The 17,563-nt window shown below is 45.1% G+C and overlaps 1 protein-coding gene across 1 annotated transcript in view; it reads right to left on the reverse strand.

The window, feature by feature from the left end:
• LOXHD1 (lipoxygenase homology domains 1) overlaps window positions 1-17,563 on the reverse strand; it is a 150,926-nt gene that overhangs the window by 55,222 nt on the left and 78,141 nt on the right. Inside the window, 7 exon segments of the mRNA XM_030968988.1 lie at window positions 3,343-3,459; window positions 8,217-8,398; window positions 12,732-12,896; window positions 13,645-13,773; window positions 14,497-14,601; window positions 15,787-15,935; window positions 16,843-16,976. Of these exon segments, the coding sequence (XP_030824848.1) occupies window positions 3,343-3,459; window positions 8,217-8,398; window positions 12,732-12,896; window positions 13,645-13,773; window positions 14,497-14,601; window positions 15,787-15,935; window positions 16,843-16,976 (981 nt within the window).

A 17,563-nucleotide genomic window follows, 5' to 3' on the forward strand; every position in this document is an offset into this window, starting at 1 on the left:
ACCTTGGACATTCCCAGGGATCCAGGGGCAGCCACAGCTGCTATGAGAAACCTGGGCCTCCCCACCCTCACAGTCAAGAATTTCTTTCTAATATCTAATACCCTGCCCTCTGTCAATCTGAAGCCATTTTCCCTTGTCCTGTCCCTCCATCCTTTGTCCAAAATCCCTCTCCATCTCTCTTGTAGACACTCTTATGAATAATTTCCACCTTAATTACCCTGCTGTGATTACTTACCAAGCCAATACAGGGCCCTTTCTTCACTACTTTTTCTATTTAAATATTAAATATTAATACATGGCAAGGGAAGGGAATAGATCTCGCTGTAGCAGTCCTGAACATTGCTGTGACTGTGCGTTACAGCCTGGAACTGCGGATCCTGCCCTCCCTGACACCGTCAGTGGGGAGGAACAGCTTGTGCGCCCAGGAGCAGATGAGCGCTCTGATCACAGCCAGCCTGGAATGAGCAGGTCACAGTGTCCCCACCCAGAGATGCCAGGGAAGCTGGTCTGTGGGAGCAGAGCCCCTCCAAGGGGCTTGTGTGGCTGCATGTTTTTGTCTGCAGCAGAATCACACTTGGAGTACGCACAGCCCAAACCTTCTGCTGCTAATGAAAGGCCATTTCTCCTCCCCTTTGCCGCTCCCCGCAGCGCTGCAGTTTAACCCCAGACAGAGATGTTTAACTCCAGGAGGAGGTTTGGAGCATGGCATACAAAATGGTGTCAAAGAAAACCAGCAGCACTTCAGGTGATTTCACATCTTTTTACTTTCAAGTGTTATTTATGCGACACAAGCAGAATGCAGCACCTAATAATTCCTGCCTCCTCATTTCTGCACTGGCTGTCTGACCACTTAACCTGTATTATCTGACTGCACGCGGAGCTGATGAACAGTGCTTATCTCCACACCTGCAGGCTGGGAAGAGAGGGCTTTCCAGAACGATGCTTCAGTGCTGAAACTCTCTCCTCCTGATAGAGATCCCACTTCAGTCACATTTCTCACTGAAGCTTTCAGCAGCTCCTGAACATTCATGCTGCTGGCTGTATGGGCCATGGATGCAAACACTGTTTATTTGGTAACAAGATATCTAGGCACTGGAGTGACAGCACAGTGGGGCATAATGTGCACTTACTGCAAGAGTTAATTGTCTCATTATTGATAATCACCATGCCATTGCCATGGTTTTTATTGGGGTTTCCCTGTTAGTGATTGTATTAATATTTAAGTGATGTAAAGTGCCCTGGTTTATATTACCAACTGTAAAATCCTCTTGCAGCCCTGAACAGAATTTGTTAGAGTCCGAGTCTGGACCTAAGCTAGAAGCAGGGTATGATACTGTGTTAAAAGTCAGTGCTTTTCCCCTTCTCCAAGTTGTAACAAATGAGATATAATTATCAAACATAATTGGCATGCCAAGAAGGTTTTTTCAGCACGCAACAATCCTAGTTTCTTACCCAAGTGCTTTCAATTTAATCTGAAAAGTTACTGACCTCATTTTTTCTTTTGCAGCTTTACAGATACATCTAGACACATCTTAGCAGTCTAATCAGGTAGCAGAGCTTTTAGAAGCACTGGCAGCATATTGCTATCCTGTGGCAGGTCATAATATCCTGCGGCTGATCAGCGGCATCATGCAGCGCTCTGCTTTCTTCTTTTTTTTTTCCCGTGCCATAATCAAAAGATCAGCAGAATTGTAAATCTCTCCATTCCCGAGTTGTTCAGGGCTTTCCTCCCTTCCTCCCCCCTCAGGTTCCTCCCCACCTGCCCTTCAAAGCTGCTGCAGTGACTGAGGAGGGGGTACAGCCCTGGGACCCTCTCTTGGCAAGCTGAGGAGCACCCAAGACGGAGCTCTCAGGCACTTCCCAAAGTGCTCAGTTTAAGGCCAGTGCAGAAACAGGCAGCCCAGGAATGTCTTTTCCCTTGGTTTCCACACATTTGGGCGCCCCTCTCTTTATCTTCTCCAGCTTGTGACCAACAACAATATCTCTGAAAACACTGTATACCTGTTCATTAATCTAAGCAAGGGCTAGGCAATACGCTGAGAATCTGGTAATGTCAGATTGTCAAAAAGGTGATAAAGAAGAGCAATCCAAGGGTATTGGCTTGTGAAGAAGCTTGATCAGGAGGATAGAAATGGGAGAAGAAGAGGGATCTTCTCACTGTGCACAACTCCCTGACAGGAGGTTGGAGCCAGTTGGAAGTTGGGCTCTGCTCCTGGGGAACAAGAGACAGCAGGAGAGGAAACAGCCTCAAGGTTCACCAAGAAAGATTTACACTGGATATTGGGGAAAAATTATTCCCAGAAAGGGTTGTCGAGAAGTCCCCATTCCTGGAGGGATTTAAAAGCTGTGTGGCACTTGGGGACCTGGGTAAGTGGTGGCCTTGGCAGTGCTGGGGGAATTCTTGGACTTGATGGTCTTGGAATTCTTTTTCAACCCAATCAATCCCAGAAACAATTCTATGGTGAGGATGGTTCCAGGAAGACCTGTGAGTTGATTGTGTAGCAAAGAGAATAAAACATATCCTGTAAATTCTGAAGGAGGAATCAAGATGAGAAGTGGAATCACCATGACTGAACAAGCTGTTTTAGATCCTGGCATTAGAAGTCACCTGACGAGTGGGCAGACCTAAGGGGAGATAAAAGCTGACATCCCTTTGGAATAAGGGGAAAGAGTCCCAGTGTTCTCCAATGCAGCTACAGCTCCAATTCTGAGCTGGCCCTGAAGAGGTGTTTTTCTTTTGAATTTCCCCATAGCCAGATTCATCCCTGTTGCTACAGCCAGCATATGAAAGCAGGGCTGAGGGACACTTTCTTACGTGGACAGGACCAAGGTGACCAATCTGACTGTACTGTGTTAGTCTTGTTCACATGAACAGCAAAAAATCCCATCATCTAACTTGATTTTTTTAATGTGATTCAGGGATTTGCACTGAGAGGCATTTCGCTTGCCTTAATTCTGCTGGCTCCCTGCATTTTTTTCTTCCAGGATTAAGAGACTGACAAAATTGTTTCTTGTCCGTGTTTGGCAACAATACTTTTTTATTTTAAAATAGTACGCCCACTTTCCACTCCCTTCCCTGTGATCCCTCAAAACAGAAGTACACATGAAAACACGAAGCCTCAAAAAAAGTAATTATTTCAGAGCCTTATCATCAACATTTGAAGAACAAAACACGATAATACGCGTTTGTTGTCCCCAGATCCCCAGGCTCCAGCGAGTTTAGCGCGCACTGCTCTTCAGGGAGCCGTTTTTCACTGTTAATCACACTTTGTACACAGGAGATGCAATCTGGGAGATGGAAGTGGCGGCTCCTGGGGGATGTGCAGGGATTTCAGAGCCTACCTTCCCGTTTGGCAGCAGCCTCCGGATCTTCACACGGTCCAAGTGCCACCCCGAGTTCAGCCCTCCGCCGTTGTGTCCTATGCGAATCTTTTCAATAATGTCACCAACGTCCTCCAGCTACAGAGAAACAAACACACAAACAAAGAAACAAAGAAGTACCAAACAAGCACCAGAACAAGCACCAAAACTGTCAGAACCCGGGACATTCCTCTGACTGCCGTGGATGGCTTGAGACCCTGGCAGGGGGCTCAGAGACCTTGGCATGGGGTCAAAAACACCCGTGCCTTCGATCTTAGCCCACGGAAAAAGTTACCAATTTTGTGTGAAGATGTAAAAGACACAAGGGTTTGAGTAGAATGATAGTGAATTTATCACAGGGTGAAAAAGTAGAATGTTGGGGTTTTTAGAATAGGGGTTCAAGAGGCAAGATGGAGGAATCTGGGCATGTTCTGTCTTTTTTCTTCTTCTTCTTGGCCTCCATCTTCTGCTGGGATGGTGACACTTTTGGATTGGTTTAGAGTAGAGACAGACTGCCTAACATAGGTGATAGGTATTGGAAAATTATTGTAAATAAAGTACATGTAGTTTTTAGCATAAAAAGCTAGCACCACCCCAAGGGCAGGGACTGTGCCACAAACCAACCTGCTGGACAGATCTCAGCAGGGCAGAAAGAGAATGTGATAAGAGAAACTAAACAACCTTGAGAACCACAGCCCGAGGAATCCTGACTTCTTTGGTTGCAGTGCTGGGAAAAAAGACTCTTTATACCTCAGGAGCCATTTCAGCAACACAACAAACCCGAGACAAAACCAAACAAGCAGAACCCCAAAAAATTTTTTAAAAAGGGAAATGTTGCAGTGTGAACAACTGGTGGCTTTTCAGACACCACTTCTCTACCTTATTTCATATTTTTCCAGGCTGTTTGAAGTCCCAGGGGAGGAAATGTTAGTGCTGATATATTGTAGAATTATAAAATAAAATCCTAGAATAGGTTTGGTTCAAAGGGACCATAAAGGTCAGCCAGTTCCACCCTCTTGCCATGGGCAAGGACACCTTCCATTAGACCAGGGAGTTCCAAACCCTATCCTTGAACACTTCCAGGGATGGAGCAACCACAGCTTCTCTGAAAAATGTGTACCAGGGCTCCATCACCCTCACAGGCCAGAATTCCTTCCCAACATCCCATCTAGCCCTGCCCTCTGTCAGTTTAATACCATTGACCCTTGCTCTGTCACTATCTGCCTATATAAGAAGCCTCTAACCCTCTTTTTTAAAGTCCATTTTAGGCCCTGGCAGGGGCTCTGAGGTGTCCCTGGAGCCTTCTCTTGTGCAGCTGAGCAGCCCCAGCTGTGCCAGGCTGGCTCCAGAGCAGAGGGGCTCCAGCCCTGGCAGCATCTCCGTGGCCTCCTCTGGAGTTATGCCCTAATTTGCTTTTTGGCTAAAAGTTTTCCCCGGATTTCTGCTCCTAAATGGAGAGAACCTTGCTCTGCACAAATTTACCCACTGTATGAGAAAGGTCTGGTTGCGCAGCAGCAATCCTTCATCTCAGGCTTCTCTGCATGAGTGGGAATGAAGGCAATTGCTTGGAAATTGTCCCTGCACTTGGCACTGGTGGGGCACCACCTCGAGTGCTGCGTCCAGTTCTGGATCCCTCAATTCAACAAGGACACTGAGGGGCTGGAGCGTGTCCAGGGCAGGGAACGGAGCTGGGGAAGGGGCTGGAGCCCCAGGAGAGGCTGAGGGAGCTGGGAAGGGGCTGAGCCTGGAGCAAAGGAGGCTCAGGGGGAACCTTGTGGCTCTGCACAGCTCCTGACAGGAGGGGACAGCCGGGGGGTCGGGCTGTGCTCCCAGGGAACAGAGACGGGAGGAGAACACAGTCCTAGGCTGTGGGGAGGTTTAGTTTGGACATTAGGAAGAAATTCTTCACAAGAAAGGATGATTAGACATTGAAATGGGCTGCCCAGGGAGGTGGTATAGCCACTGTCCCTGAAGGTATTAAAGGAATGAGGGGATGTGGCCCTCAGTGCTCTGGTGACAAGGTGGGGATCAGTCACAGGCCAGACCTGGTGATCCCAGAGGTCTTTTCCAACCTAATTGATTCTGTGGTTCTGTGAATCTGAAATGCAGCTGTATCTTAAACTGCTCTTTTAAATTCACTTTCTTTTTTAAACACTTTTGTGCACTCTCTTAATACTGGAAGAATAACTCTGATACAAACAGTCTGGCATTTTATATTGTCTCTCCTCTTCTGCCAGAGAATCCCAATGCCATTCTGAGAAAGCCAAAAAGTTGATTATCTTATGAAGTTGCTACTGGGTTTTTATGCCTCCCTTAATAATTGAGTAATTTGTTCCTGGTGCATTACTTTTAACTCACTTCCCTTTCAAAGGCTTGAACAGGAAAAATTGAAATTTGCCCCTAAGTATTAGCTTTTGGTTATTCCAGTGCAAACTTTTGTGTATCTGGCCTTCAAACACCCAAGGCTGGCTTCAAACCTTTGCATGTAGAACACTGAGCTGTCCTTCTGTCCTTGGGGCCTCAGAGTCTGATTTTCTTGGATAGAAAATGGAGCATATCCATTTGCTTCACTGGAGACTCCTCCATTCTCTCTCCAGCCATACAGAAGCAAAGACAGCAGTAGTTTTAGAAGGCTCCATAGGTCAGTAGGTCTGCACTACCCAAGGAAACCACACTGAACAAACTGGGTTTGACTCCAGCAGCCCTGCTCCGACTTTAGACAGCACAAGATTCACCACAAAATAATTGAACTACCCAAACTCATTTCTAAAACTCACACACATGCACACAAGTATGCATTAGGGAAAAATTATTTTTCCTCTTTTGTCCTGTCCAAATACTCATCTTTCACTGAGACTTTTAATCAATACATAGCAATAAAATGATGCTTGAGCAGTCAAGATCCATGTTGAAGAAGAAGTAGGCTTTGCCCTGCTCTAGGCATCTCCAGCAAATCATCACTTGGAAGCACAGCTAAGAGCAGTCTCTAATCTTTCGTGCCTCTTTTGCAAAATACAAAATGATAGAGGGAGGTAAAACCACAAAGCAAACAGACAATTCCCAGTTTGTGTTTTCTGAAACCCCCCCAAATTGTTTTCAAGGTCTGTTGAACTCCAAATTATGGCCCTACACAAGCAGGTGAAAGAAAAATATATTTTGCTTTGTTCCCATCTCCTGAAGAAAGAGGAACTGGTGAAGTGAGAATGAAGTTTGAGGACAGGTTAATATGATGTTATAAATCGGTAGAACACACTGCATTTTCTCTCACTTAATCTAGGAAAAGTAGTGATGTTTCAGATTCCACAAAAATTGAAATAAATCTTATGTAATAAAGACTTAAGCAGAACACTCAGTTTAAGATTTATACCTGTGGATTAATGCAACCTCTACTATGAAAAATTGTGTGGAAACTCCACTGAAATAAAAGTCTTATTCTTTGTTTTAAAGAAATCACACTGGGGATTTATTTTATTATTCATGACATACAACAACAGTGTGGGCTGCAAGCATTTTAAGAATTGGTTTAAAATTTCCCTTCAATTATGAAAACAAACCAGACTCAAAACAGAGAGAAGATGTAAAAGCCTCTGTGAAGTCAGTGTTGGTGCTGTAGCCAGGAAGAAGGGAAGCGAAGGGCATGGAGCAGCACCAACAGGATAAGCCAGAGCAGGTCTGCCTGTGTTTTTTGCCTCTTACAAATTCTCAGCAGTAGGAATATCCTGTGAATAGGAATTGCTTAATACTGTGGATGTAAATGAGCTCACTCTCTGATGTGCACTGGTTTACTATTTGCATACAGTTGTGCAAACACTTCAGGAAATACTTGGTAAGATCTTTCAAAAAGTTAGCCTGGGTATTCAAAAATCACATTGTCTGCAGCAAAGAAATGGTTTCTCTGCCTGAGGATACAGAAGGAAAAGCATTATGCTTCTAAGTATTGCAAACTGCAAGAGAATCACAGAATCACAGAACTCCCTGGGGTGGGAGGGACCCATAAGGATCAGAGCCCAGCTCCTGCCCTGCACAGACCCCCAATAATCCCACCCTGGGCATCCCTGGGAGCATTGACCCAACTCTCCGGGAGCTCTGGCAGCCTTGGGAATGTGCCCATTCCCTGGGGAGCCTGGGCAGTGCCAGCACCCTCTGGGGAAGAACCTTTCCCTGATATCCAACCTAAACCTCCCCTTCATGCTGTTTCCTCAAGTCCTGTCTGTCCATGAGAGTGCAGGGATCAGTGTCTGCCCCTCCTCTTCCCCTCGTGAGGAAATTGGAATTGTGGTGGAGCCTCCCCTCAGTCTCCTCCTCTCCAGCTGAGCAGACCCAGTGCCCTCAGCTGCTCCTCACACAGCTTCCCCTGAAGGTCCACCACCTCCCTGTGGCTTTCTTTGGATGCTCTTTAACAGTTTGATGACTATTTTAATATTGTGGCACCCAAAAGTGCCCTCAGCACTCGAGGTGAGGCTGCCCCAGGCCAGAGCAGAGCAGCAGTGACCGAGCTGGGTGAGACCAGTGAGGAGCAGAGCAGTGGTGACACATCCTGGTCAGGATTTCCACTCTCATTGTCATTTTGGAAACGACCTCTGGCCCTTCCTGAACCTGGAAACTCATCTTTGGGGCCAGTGGAGGTGAGGAGGAGGGAGGGGCAGGGGCTGACACATGGCCTTCCTCATTTGGTAAAGGGCCAGCTACATTTTGTGACCTCCTCTACCATTTCAAGCCTCATCTCAGGTGTTATTAAAGCACTTTTTGTTGACTAAATAAATTTGATGGTTTCACAGTACAAGAATAGAGAGGACTGAGGGTGTTTATTCCTGATCACTGCATGCTCCCCAATGCTCCCCATGCTTCAATCTTACCTCCACGATGAACTGATTCACTGAATTCCTTTCAAAATACATCCTTTGCTCTCTCTTGTTGAGGCACAGGGATTTTTGCTGAGTGCAAATCCCATCACTTCCATAAAGAACAATGAAGACATCTGCATCCGTGCCAGCTCCAAAAATATCACTGGTGTACACTGTGATCTCGTAAGGAACAACTGGTTCAGGAAATGACAGAAAACAGAAACAAGCCAAAAGGAGTTAGGAGCCAGCATAGCAATGCCCCTAAGGAAAAAAAAAAATAGTGAAACAAAAAATGAGTTCTAAATCTCAACAGTGAAAGAGGAGAGGGTAGCAATCACTTGTGGTCAGTTAAATTATCAGGTTGATCAGTCCTATGAGAATACAAAGGAATTTCATTTCATAAGGAAATTCCTTTTCTTTACAAGGCAAGTTGACCTTGATATGAGTTGATGTAATGAGTTTTTAAGTTAATCATATGACATTCATTGTACTTGCCATCCAAAGTTAGTGAAACAAGATTTACTTCAACAGCTCAAGAGTTAAAACAAAACATGAATTTGCAAATTTTTGAGCATTTAAGAAGATGGATGAAGTTAAGACAACTGGAGGCAGTGAAAAATATTCAAGATAGTCTTATTGATAAAAAAGTCCTAATATTTCCATTACTAAACAGATGACAAAAATCCATCACAAGGAAGTTAATAATTCCTCTGTTCCATTTTTCACTTGGTAACACCTCCCCTGAAACTCTGAGGCAAACAGGTTAAATTACAACTCAGAATGATGGTGGATGCAGAACAGTAATGTTCAAGACCATAAATACCCCTATATCCTTTTCCTGTGGTTTCTCCAGAATGTCCCATGACCCCAGAATATGCTGCCTCCTTTTGTTCTATTCTGTCTTCACAGCTTCTCAGTCCTGAGTCCTGCTGGAGTATGACTCAGACTTGCCCAGGAATGAGGCTGACCCAGGGATATGGGAACAGGGGCTCTGTTCCTGGCTCTGCTGTGGACTTGCTGAATATATCCTCAGTTTTCAAGGTGAGATGGTGTTCAGCTCACAGAGTAAGAAACATAGGTTTACATGTCTGCCGGACAAGTGTGTGCATCTCCAGATGTCAGCAATAAAGTCAATAAAGTGCAGAAACACTTAATCAAGGAATGAAGGCACTTGCCTTGGGATTAGCTGAATCACTCCCCAATCCAACCTCTGAATGACCAAATAACCACAATGGCAATTCAGACACTCCACTGTCATGAGCACATGTGATGTCAGCTGTGCCAAACTGTATCGTGTCCCAAACTGTGTCCTGTCCCAAACTCCTTTAAATCCTTTCTGAAATCAAAACACCAGGTAAGACTTGGGCATCCCTGAACAGCTCTGCAGGGACCTCTCCTGCCTCAGGAGGAGGCTTTCCCTCAGTCCCACTATCCATAGGCACGGCCTTCAACATCAGGATTCTGCCATGGCCATGATATGCTCCTGGCCATCCCTCTCTCATGCATCCCTAAAAAACTTCCATCCTTTCCCATCCCTCACTACAGTCTTGTCAGCTGCTTGTCATTCTCACCCTCCTACTCTGCCACATCTTCAGTAGTTTTTGATCTTTACATTACAGCAGCTTGCACTGTGTTTCAGACTCAGTATCTCTGTTAGAGTAGGGAGAAGTCTCTCAGCACCACCTCTATTACTGCTGGAGTAACTCTGATTATCCATATAAGACATTAATCATCCATTAAAAGCTCAGGCTCTCTAAATACAGCTCTCAGGAGGCCAGAGATGAAGAAGTTTTCTTCTATAGAGAGTCAGCCTGGAGATACTCAATATTCTTCCTGCCCAACCCAGTGAAATCTGCTCTGCTGTGCTGCAAGTACACTGGAATAGCTTTTCCAGAATGTAAGAAGGGGGGGTGGGGGGGGGAATCCTGCATACCAAAAATCACACACTATGCATTATGAATTAAAAATTATCCTCTCTGCTGAAGGCTGTAGCACTTGCTCTTGTTGCTTGAATATTAACAGCAGCTTAGAACTGAATCAGCAAAGCAGCGCCCTAACAAGGTCACCAACAGCACAACTTTCAGCTATCAGATGCCCAATTCATTTACATGGCACTTTTAAAGCTGTATACCCACAGGGATGATTTTAATTGGACTGTGGATGACATGTTTTCACCGTGAAACAATTCTGGCACGAGTCATCATAAAACAAATCAAGCCAGTTTAGTTACCTCTGGCAAACTGAAACCCACAGGTTAATTGCTAGGAAACCAGAATGTAGTAAACAGCACAGTGGGGATGGCTCAAATGGTGAAAAAGCCTAAGCTGACAGCGGGCCTGGTGGAAAATGTTTGCCAGAGAGGCCTGACTGCTTCCAAAGGCTGGATGTGGACTGCTGACAAAAATCAGGATAACATGAACTATGTGCTCAAAGGCACAGCATGCCAGAAGCTCCTACATCATTAAAATATTCCGTATTAATAAATTATATAGTCAACATCTGCATCAAAATATATATTGATTGGAATAACATGGTAAAAACAGAAGAGAAGCATGTATTGAGTCTGTGAGGTACAGTCACTCCTATAAAAGGAGTGCATCTATTAATCAATTTATTTTTTCAGACACAAAGACATGGAATACTGCATCCAGCTCTGGAGTGCCCACCTTAAAGAGGACCTGGAGCTGCTGGAGGGAATCCAGAGGAGACCATGGAGATGCTCCAAGAGCCTGAGCTCTGGAGCCAGCCTGGCACAGCTGGGGCTGCTCAGCTGCACAAGAGAAGGCTCCAGGGACACCTCAGAGCCCCTGCCAGGGCCTCCAGGGGCTCCAGGAGAGCTGCACAGCCACTGGGGACAAGGCATGCAGGGACAGCAGCCAGGCAATGGCTTCCCAGGGCCAGAGGGCAGGGACAGATTTTGGGCTATTGGCAATTAGGAATTGCTGGCTGGGAGGGTGGGGCAGGCCCTGGCCCAGGGTGCCCAGAGCAGCTGTGGCTGCCCCTGGATCCCTGGGAGTGCCCAAGGCCAGGCTGGATGGGGCTTGGAGCAGCCTGGGATAGTGGAAGGTGTCTCTGCCATGGCAGGGGATGGACTGGATGATTTTTAAGATCCGTTTCAATTCTGTGAATTTACTTTGTCTTCCATTGGACTGACAAAAGTGCAGAAGGGAGCAAAGGGAATCCTTTCTTCTGCTCTAGAGAGTTTGGATAAAGAAGGTTCAACATGAGAAATAAAAATACCTTGATCAAAGAATAGGTGAAGCACAAAGACATGACAATGGCAGATCCTCAGAGAAGAAATTATTTCAGCTTACAGGCTGCAGGGTACAGGGATCTGAACATGAGAGGGACCTTCAACATGAACCTTCATCTTCATAATAAAAAAGAAGGAGGCAAAACAGCTGATGGCCTTCCTTGTGGTTATTCCTACAACTACTTGTGAAAAAGGAAACTGAGGCAGAGAAAGGGAGTTTGGGCAGCTCTAAATTTTGATATCTAAATAAAGAACTGCAGGCAATAAGGCTTTTGATACCTTCAGTGCATACACTGGGGATGAGTGGAGAAACAGCCTTGGTGTGAAATTTTTTAGCTCTTCTTACGAATGACCAGGAAATCAACTCCCAGGTGTCAGACCTCATCCCTCATCATTGTGGCATCCAACCCAATGTAAGGAAAAGGCAGCTCTGACAGTACCCTGACAGTGAGCAAAATTCATCAACCACTTGAAGTAAAGCAGATCAGAGAGGGACAAGTCAAATACAGTCTCAGGGCTGTACTCTGCACACTGTCAAAGATGCTTAAGAAAGGGGAGCAATGAGAGGGGAGAGGGTTAAAAAGTAAGCAAAATATTTCATTTATTTCAAGAAAACCATGGGATCTGGTGCTTAGTATTCTGCAAAAAGGAAAAGAAGATTCCAGAGCTAAAGAGTTTGAGTTGCCATAGCAGACTCAAGCTCATACTCAGAAGGATGTTTACCCAAAAAATTAATTTGGAGGGGAGTGAAGAGTAAGGAAAAATTGGAGAACACTAAAAAAGGCAGATCAGTGCAACACTTCTAGAAAAGCACCACACTAAGAAACTCTGGAAGAGGGTCTTTCAGCAAGAGAGGAGTGTGCAATGCCAAAGGCACTGGAAGAACTGACTTGGAAGCAAGACCACAGTGTCTGCTTTGGCACCAGAAATGGCAATATTAGAATGGAGCAAGATCAAAGGGAAACTGGAGACAAGAAAGACAGCTTGGAATGAGCAGCGGACTTGGAGGGGATGGGGAAATGGGAAGAAAAAGAAAATCATCCACATCCACATGACTTCTAATGATTCTCTGATTTGGCAAACGTAGTAAATGCTAATCTAGAGCACCCAGTGGAACTTTCTTGTAGTAATTTGAATAGCTGGCATGAGATCTACTTTTAAATTTCCCAAAGCCAGTTCAAGGGAGAGGTGAAACCTATAAAACTGCATGAGACAGTGAGATTTTTATCTTCTGTAATGACAGGTGTATCCTGGGGAAATGGCATTCTGCTCACATGGGATGTACTCTACTGTCTGCAGTTCTGCAGGGAAGATGATTCTCTCAATGGCTCCATCATCCTCGGATTTATCCAGCCAGCGGCCACAGGGGAACTTGAGGCACTGTCCCAGGGATGGGGCATCAATCTCCACCCATTCCAGAAACCAGCCAGTTGAATTACCTGTGGTGCAAAGATAACAGTGAATAACCCACGAAGCCTTTACAGACAACAGCAAATGAATCACTGCCCGCCAAGCCTCAGAGAAATAAATCTTTCTGTCTGTTGCCAAAGGGAATGTAGAATATATGGCTTAAAGATCATTGGATGCAATTGCCCAGGATTGAGGTAAAATGCTTCACATTTCTATAAGTGTCAGGCTAAAGATGTGCATGTGGAAATGCTAATTACTGCATCACTTTTATCAATTGGCCTCTGTAATAATAAAGAGCAGCTATCAATAAATCTGTATTTATTGACCCATAGGGGAAGAGATCCATGCATAGCTCCACTGCCTCCCTTGTTTGTAGTAGATACACAGAATTCTGTCTAAAAAAGCAGCCAAGACTTGATTATCAAAATATCACCAAAACCTTAATAAAGAAGTGAAATGAGCCTATAGGTCCCATGCAATAAAAAAAATATGGGGTTTGGTTGTACCTGTGAAATCTCTCTAAAGATTGGCTGTAAAACTATGCAGACCCTTGCAGAGGGAGAGGATGCAAAGCTACCTTCAAGTTGGCACCACTGAGCTCCTAATGTCACATGGGAATGGAATCAGCAGCAAAGATAGTAGCAGCAGCAGCCAAAGTGACAGCAAGGATCTGTCACCAAGAGATAAATTACGTTTGGGGTCTTGGAGGCAGGTTATTTTATACAGCAATGCACCCTGTGCACTAGAAACACTGCTTTACAGAGCAGATTATCTTACCTTTATTGTCATGGCCTATCTTGATTTTTTTCAGGTCTCCAATGTCCACAGACTCCACTGTAAACTCATCTACCTTCCCACGCTCAAATTTGTTCTTGTTAATCTTTGAGGCCTTTAGGCTGACTATCCCTGTTGTGGCGATGCAAAAGGACATTGTTCAGCATGTGAAACAAATCCGCTGGGAATGTCAACAGTGGGATGAGGGAAGGGGCTAAAATGCAAAAATTGGCTTTTCATCTCAAGATCTGAGCTTTGTCCCTCCCTCTGAGCCCAAGTCTGTATCAACACCCAAAATATACAGAATTCCTCCCTTGAATGATCCTCTGGCAGTGCAACAGGGACAATGTTGTTGTGCTGTGCTCGCAGCTAAAGAAATCAGTGCTACCCATCAGTTCCCCTGTCACTCTCACAGGCATCCCAGCCACTGCACACACAGCTCAGCTGCTTCCAAGAGGATTTGCTCATCAGCTGATTAAATACTTCTGGGCCACTCAAAGAGGCAGAGGAGGGTTGGGTTTCAGGAGCATGCTGATTCATTGCTGAGGAAAGCAAATCATCCAGTGCATTCACTGCTCAATAATGTAGTCCCAGTCAACTGTGCTGTTTCTATAATTGAAATTAAAACCTTTAGACCAGCAGCTGGTGCAAATCAGCATCGCAAAGCTTGGCAGTGATTTACAGCAGCTGGTGCTGTGCTCCAAGTTACCACGACGTGTGCACCGACTGCGAAAACACAAAGTCGCACTAAAAGAAGTGAGAAATGGGTATTGGGGAAATGAAAAGAAACAATGACCTGTCTTTTCAGGTGTCAGACAGGGAGCTGCTTTCCTTTTCCATCATTTGAAGCCATACCTGTATCGTCTTTACTTCCATAGAGTATGATGAAAACGTTGGCATCTGTCCCAGCATTCTTCTTGTCCCCCGTTTTCACTTTCACTGTGTATGTCGTGGATTTAGCTGCCAGATAAAATATCTTAATTTAAGAGTGTGATGTCCAACCAGGAGTTAACTCTACTCTTCCTTGCATAAATGTGTGCTTGGTTTGAGTTTTGTTTTGACTGATCACAACCATGCTGTAATCTCTAATTCCTGTCCTATGCTCCGGTAGCCCTTGAGGTGAGCTGGGTTGTCTGGTTCCAGAATCTTCTACTGCTCCAGTCACTCAGCACATTGCCTGAATATCTACAGATAAGAAATGTGCTCAAGCCTTCCCATTTGCTTCCTGGGAACCTCCAACCCTCCTCAAAGCTGCCTCTGACTGCAATATTTCATTTAAAAAATCCACATACCCCCCCTTAATTTCATTGGCATTAAATAATACATGTGCATATAACACATACCAGAAAGTGTGTACACTGACATATACAGTTCATATTCACAAACACACCTTTCAGAACAGCATCAGTAGGGATGTTTCTACTGCAACATCATCTAGAAAATGCAGTAAACTAATAAAAAAATCTCATGGAAAAGTCTAATAATGGTGTTCACTCAGCTGCTATGACCTCAAGATTTCCAAAATTGAATACTTCCTCCCTAGCTGGATGTCATGGTTTCTTTCCAAAAGAAATAAGTTAAAATGTTGGACTCTCAGCACCTTGCTGAGTGTGTCCCAGTGACCCAGGAGTGTGTCACTGCTCTGTGGTTACCATGCAAATTTATATACAAATGAGGCAAAGTTGTTTTGGAGGACAACAGACACAAGCAGCAAGACGGAGAGTGAGACAAATTTAGGTCCCTTCTCCTTGTCTGGGTGTGTTTCCTCTCTGCTCAGTTTCATGTTGGAACATTTAACCATAACAGTCCATGATGTGAAATGAATGAGATTTATTCCTTAGATACTAGCAACCAATATGCATTTCAGTTCAAAAACAAGAACTGAGCCTATTACCCATCTTCCTAGCCTTGTCACTTAGGGTCCAATCTTGAAAGATTAAATCAACTAAAAATGAGGAGGGTCCACTCCTCGCAAACAAACTTGATGCTTCATTGATGTCTGAAAATTTCATTCTGGGGCAAAATTACTCCCAGCACAGTGAGTAACTGCTCCTGCTCACTGCTAATGCCCTCAGCAGCACTAACAACCTGGTTCCTTTCCAACCCCACACTGGAAGAAATTCAAGGCCAACATATACATTCCACCTTTCTGTTCCAGGCCCAAGGTTGCAGGAGACTGGCCCTCATTTTCCGAGTCTTTCTTTACAAATGCTTCATCCACTGGGACCAGCTCCCTGGCAATCTGACCGTCATCTTCCTCCACTGCCAACCACCGCTGGCATGGAAAGTAATACCTAAAAAATGACAGCAGCACCCGGTGTATACACAGGACTTCACAGGCTTTAATAACATAAACAAGCACAGATCAGAGGCTACTTGAAGGAAAAAAAAAATGAAACAACAAGATTACTCAAGGCTGAGCAATACCTCTGTTTTCGTCCTTGAGATCTGGTGTTGTGGGAGCTAAATCCATAAATAGGTTAGGGAGCACATACTGCTAAGTGCTGTTTCTGGGCTGCCAGCCCCACATGGTTGATTCATTTTAATTTCACTCCCAGAAAGAGTTCAGTAACTTCAAGGACCTCCAGTCTCCCAGGCATTTTATGTTTATGAAGACTGAACCCATCTTGTCCTTAAGAGTGGTCCCACCCATCAGAGCATTGTGCAACTTTTAAGCATGTGATTTCCAGCAAGTTCCAGCTCGAAGGCAAGCCTATATTTCAGATTTTGAGCAGCCCATTCTTTGCTCATCCAGCTGTCTGTGGAAATCATGAGAGTTTGCTTAGATCAGAATTTGCTTTTGGCCTAGATCTTTGCATTAAGTAGAAAGGGCAAATAAAACTCAGAGACTTCCAAAGTGAGGCCTAGAAGGGAAAAGCCTGAGTGCAGCCTCTGCTCCAGGAGGGAGACATGAGCCCATCCCATGAGGAGAAACAGAAAAGAGCTGAGGCTGCCTTCCAAACACTGCTGGTTCCCAAATTACAGAGGTGCTGGGACAGCAAACCCCCCCACGGGTACCCCAGAATGGCCCCACACTCTGTGTCATGGCACAGGGACCACAAGGCTCCCAAGGGATGGCCATTCCCTGAGGAGCTCCAACAACGCCCTCCTGCATCTCCTCTGCCTCCCCACAGCTCTGCAGGCTCCTGAGGGCACAGCCCCTTTCCTGACCCCATGAAAAGGGCACAACAGGCTCCTCACGTGGTGCTCTCTTTGAGGTCAGTAATCTCCACCCGCTCCAGGAACCAGCTGGGGCTGGCGCCAGAGTTATCGTGGCGGATCCGCAGCTTCTTCAGCTCGCCCAGGTCGATGGCTTTGATGGTGAACACGTCTACCTGCACAGGAGGCAAGAGTCAAATGGCTGTGTTTCCAAGAAAGAAGGAAAGAAATGGCCAAGGGCAATAATCTTTTTTGCCATTAAAACGTAGCTATTTGTAAGTTCTCTTTGTACTCTTTGTGTGGGTGTACAAAAATAACTACAGAGCTCTGAGGTCTCCCATTAACACTCATGTTGGGCTCCTACAAGGCAGTGACAGCCCTGGAGCTGCTCCCCCCTTCACTCCTCTCTTTACCTCATCCCAGTAACAGCTTTCTGTAAGTTTAACTCCTTTCTGCTAAATATCATTCCTTTCAGGCTTAGTATTTTCCCACAGATTGAATCTGGAACCGGACAAAAACCATGTTGGCTCCATGGAAATTCTCCTGCTCACCTCTGTGTAGAATCTTCCAATATCCACAGTTGGAAGGGATCCACAAGGATCACTGAGTCCAACTCCTGGCTCTGCATGGGACAGCCCCAAAATGCAGCCCATATGCTTTATTTCAAATATTTCAGAATTTCTTCCTTTTGCCATTTACCACAACCAAGAGGATCATTTATTAACTGTGTTAGTGTGACAGGATGGCCCTTGTTATCATAACA

This window comes from Camarhynchus parvulus, chromosome Z (genome assembly GCF_901933205.1).
Source record: "Camarhynchus parvulus chromosome Z, STF_HiC, whole genome shotgun sequence".
NCBI classification, from domain to species: domain Eukaryota; kingdom Metazoa; phylum Chordata; class Aves; order Passeriformes; family Thraupidae; genus Camarhynchus; species Camarhynchus parvulus.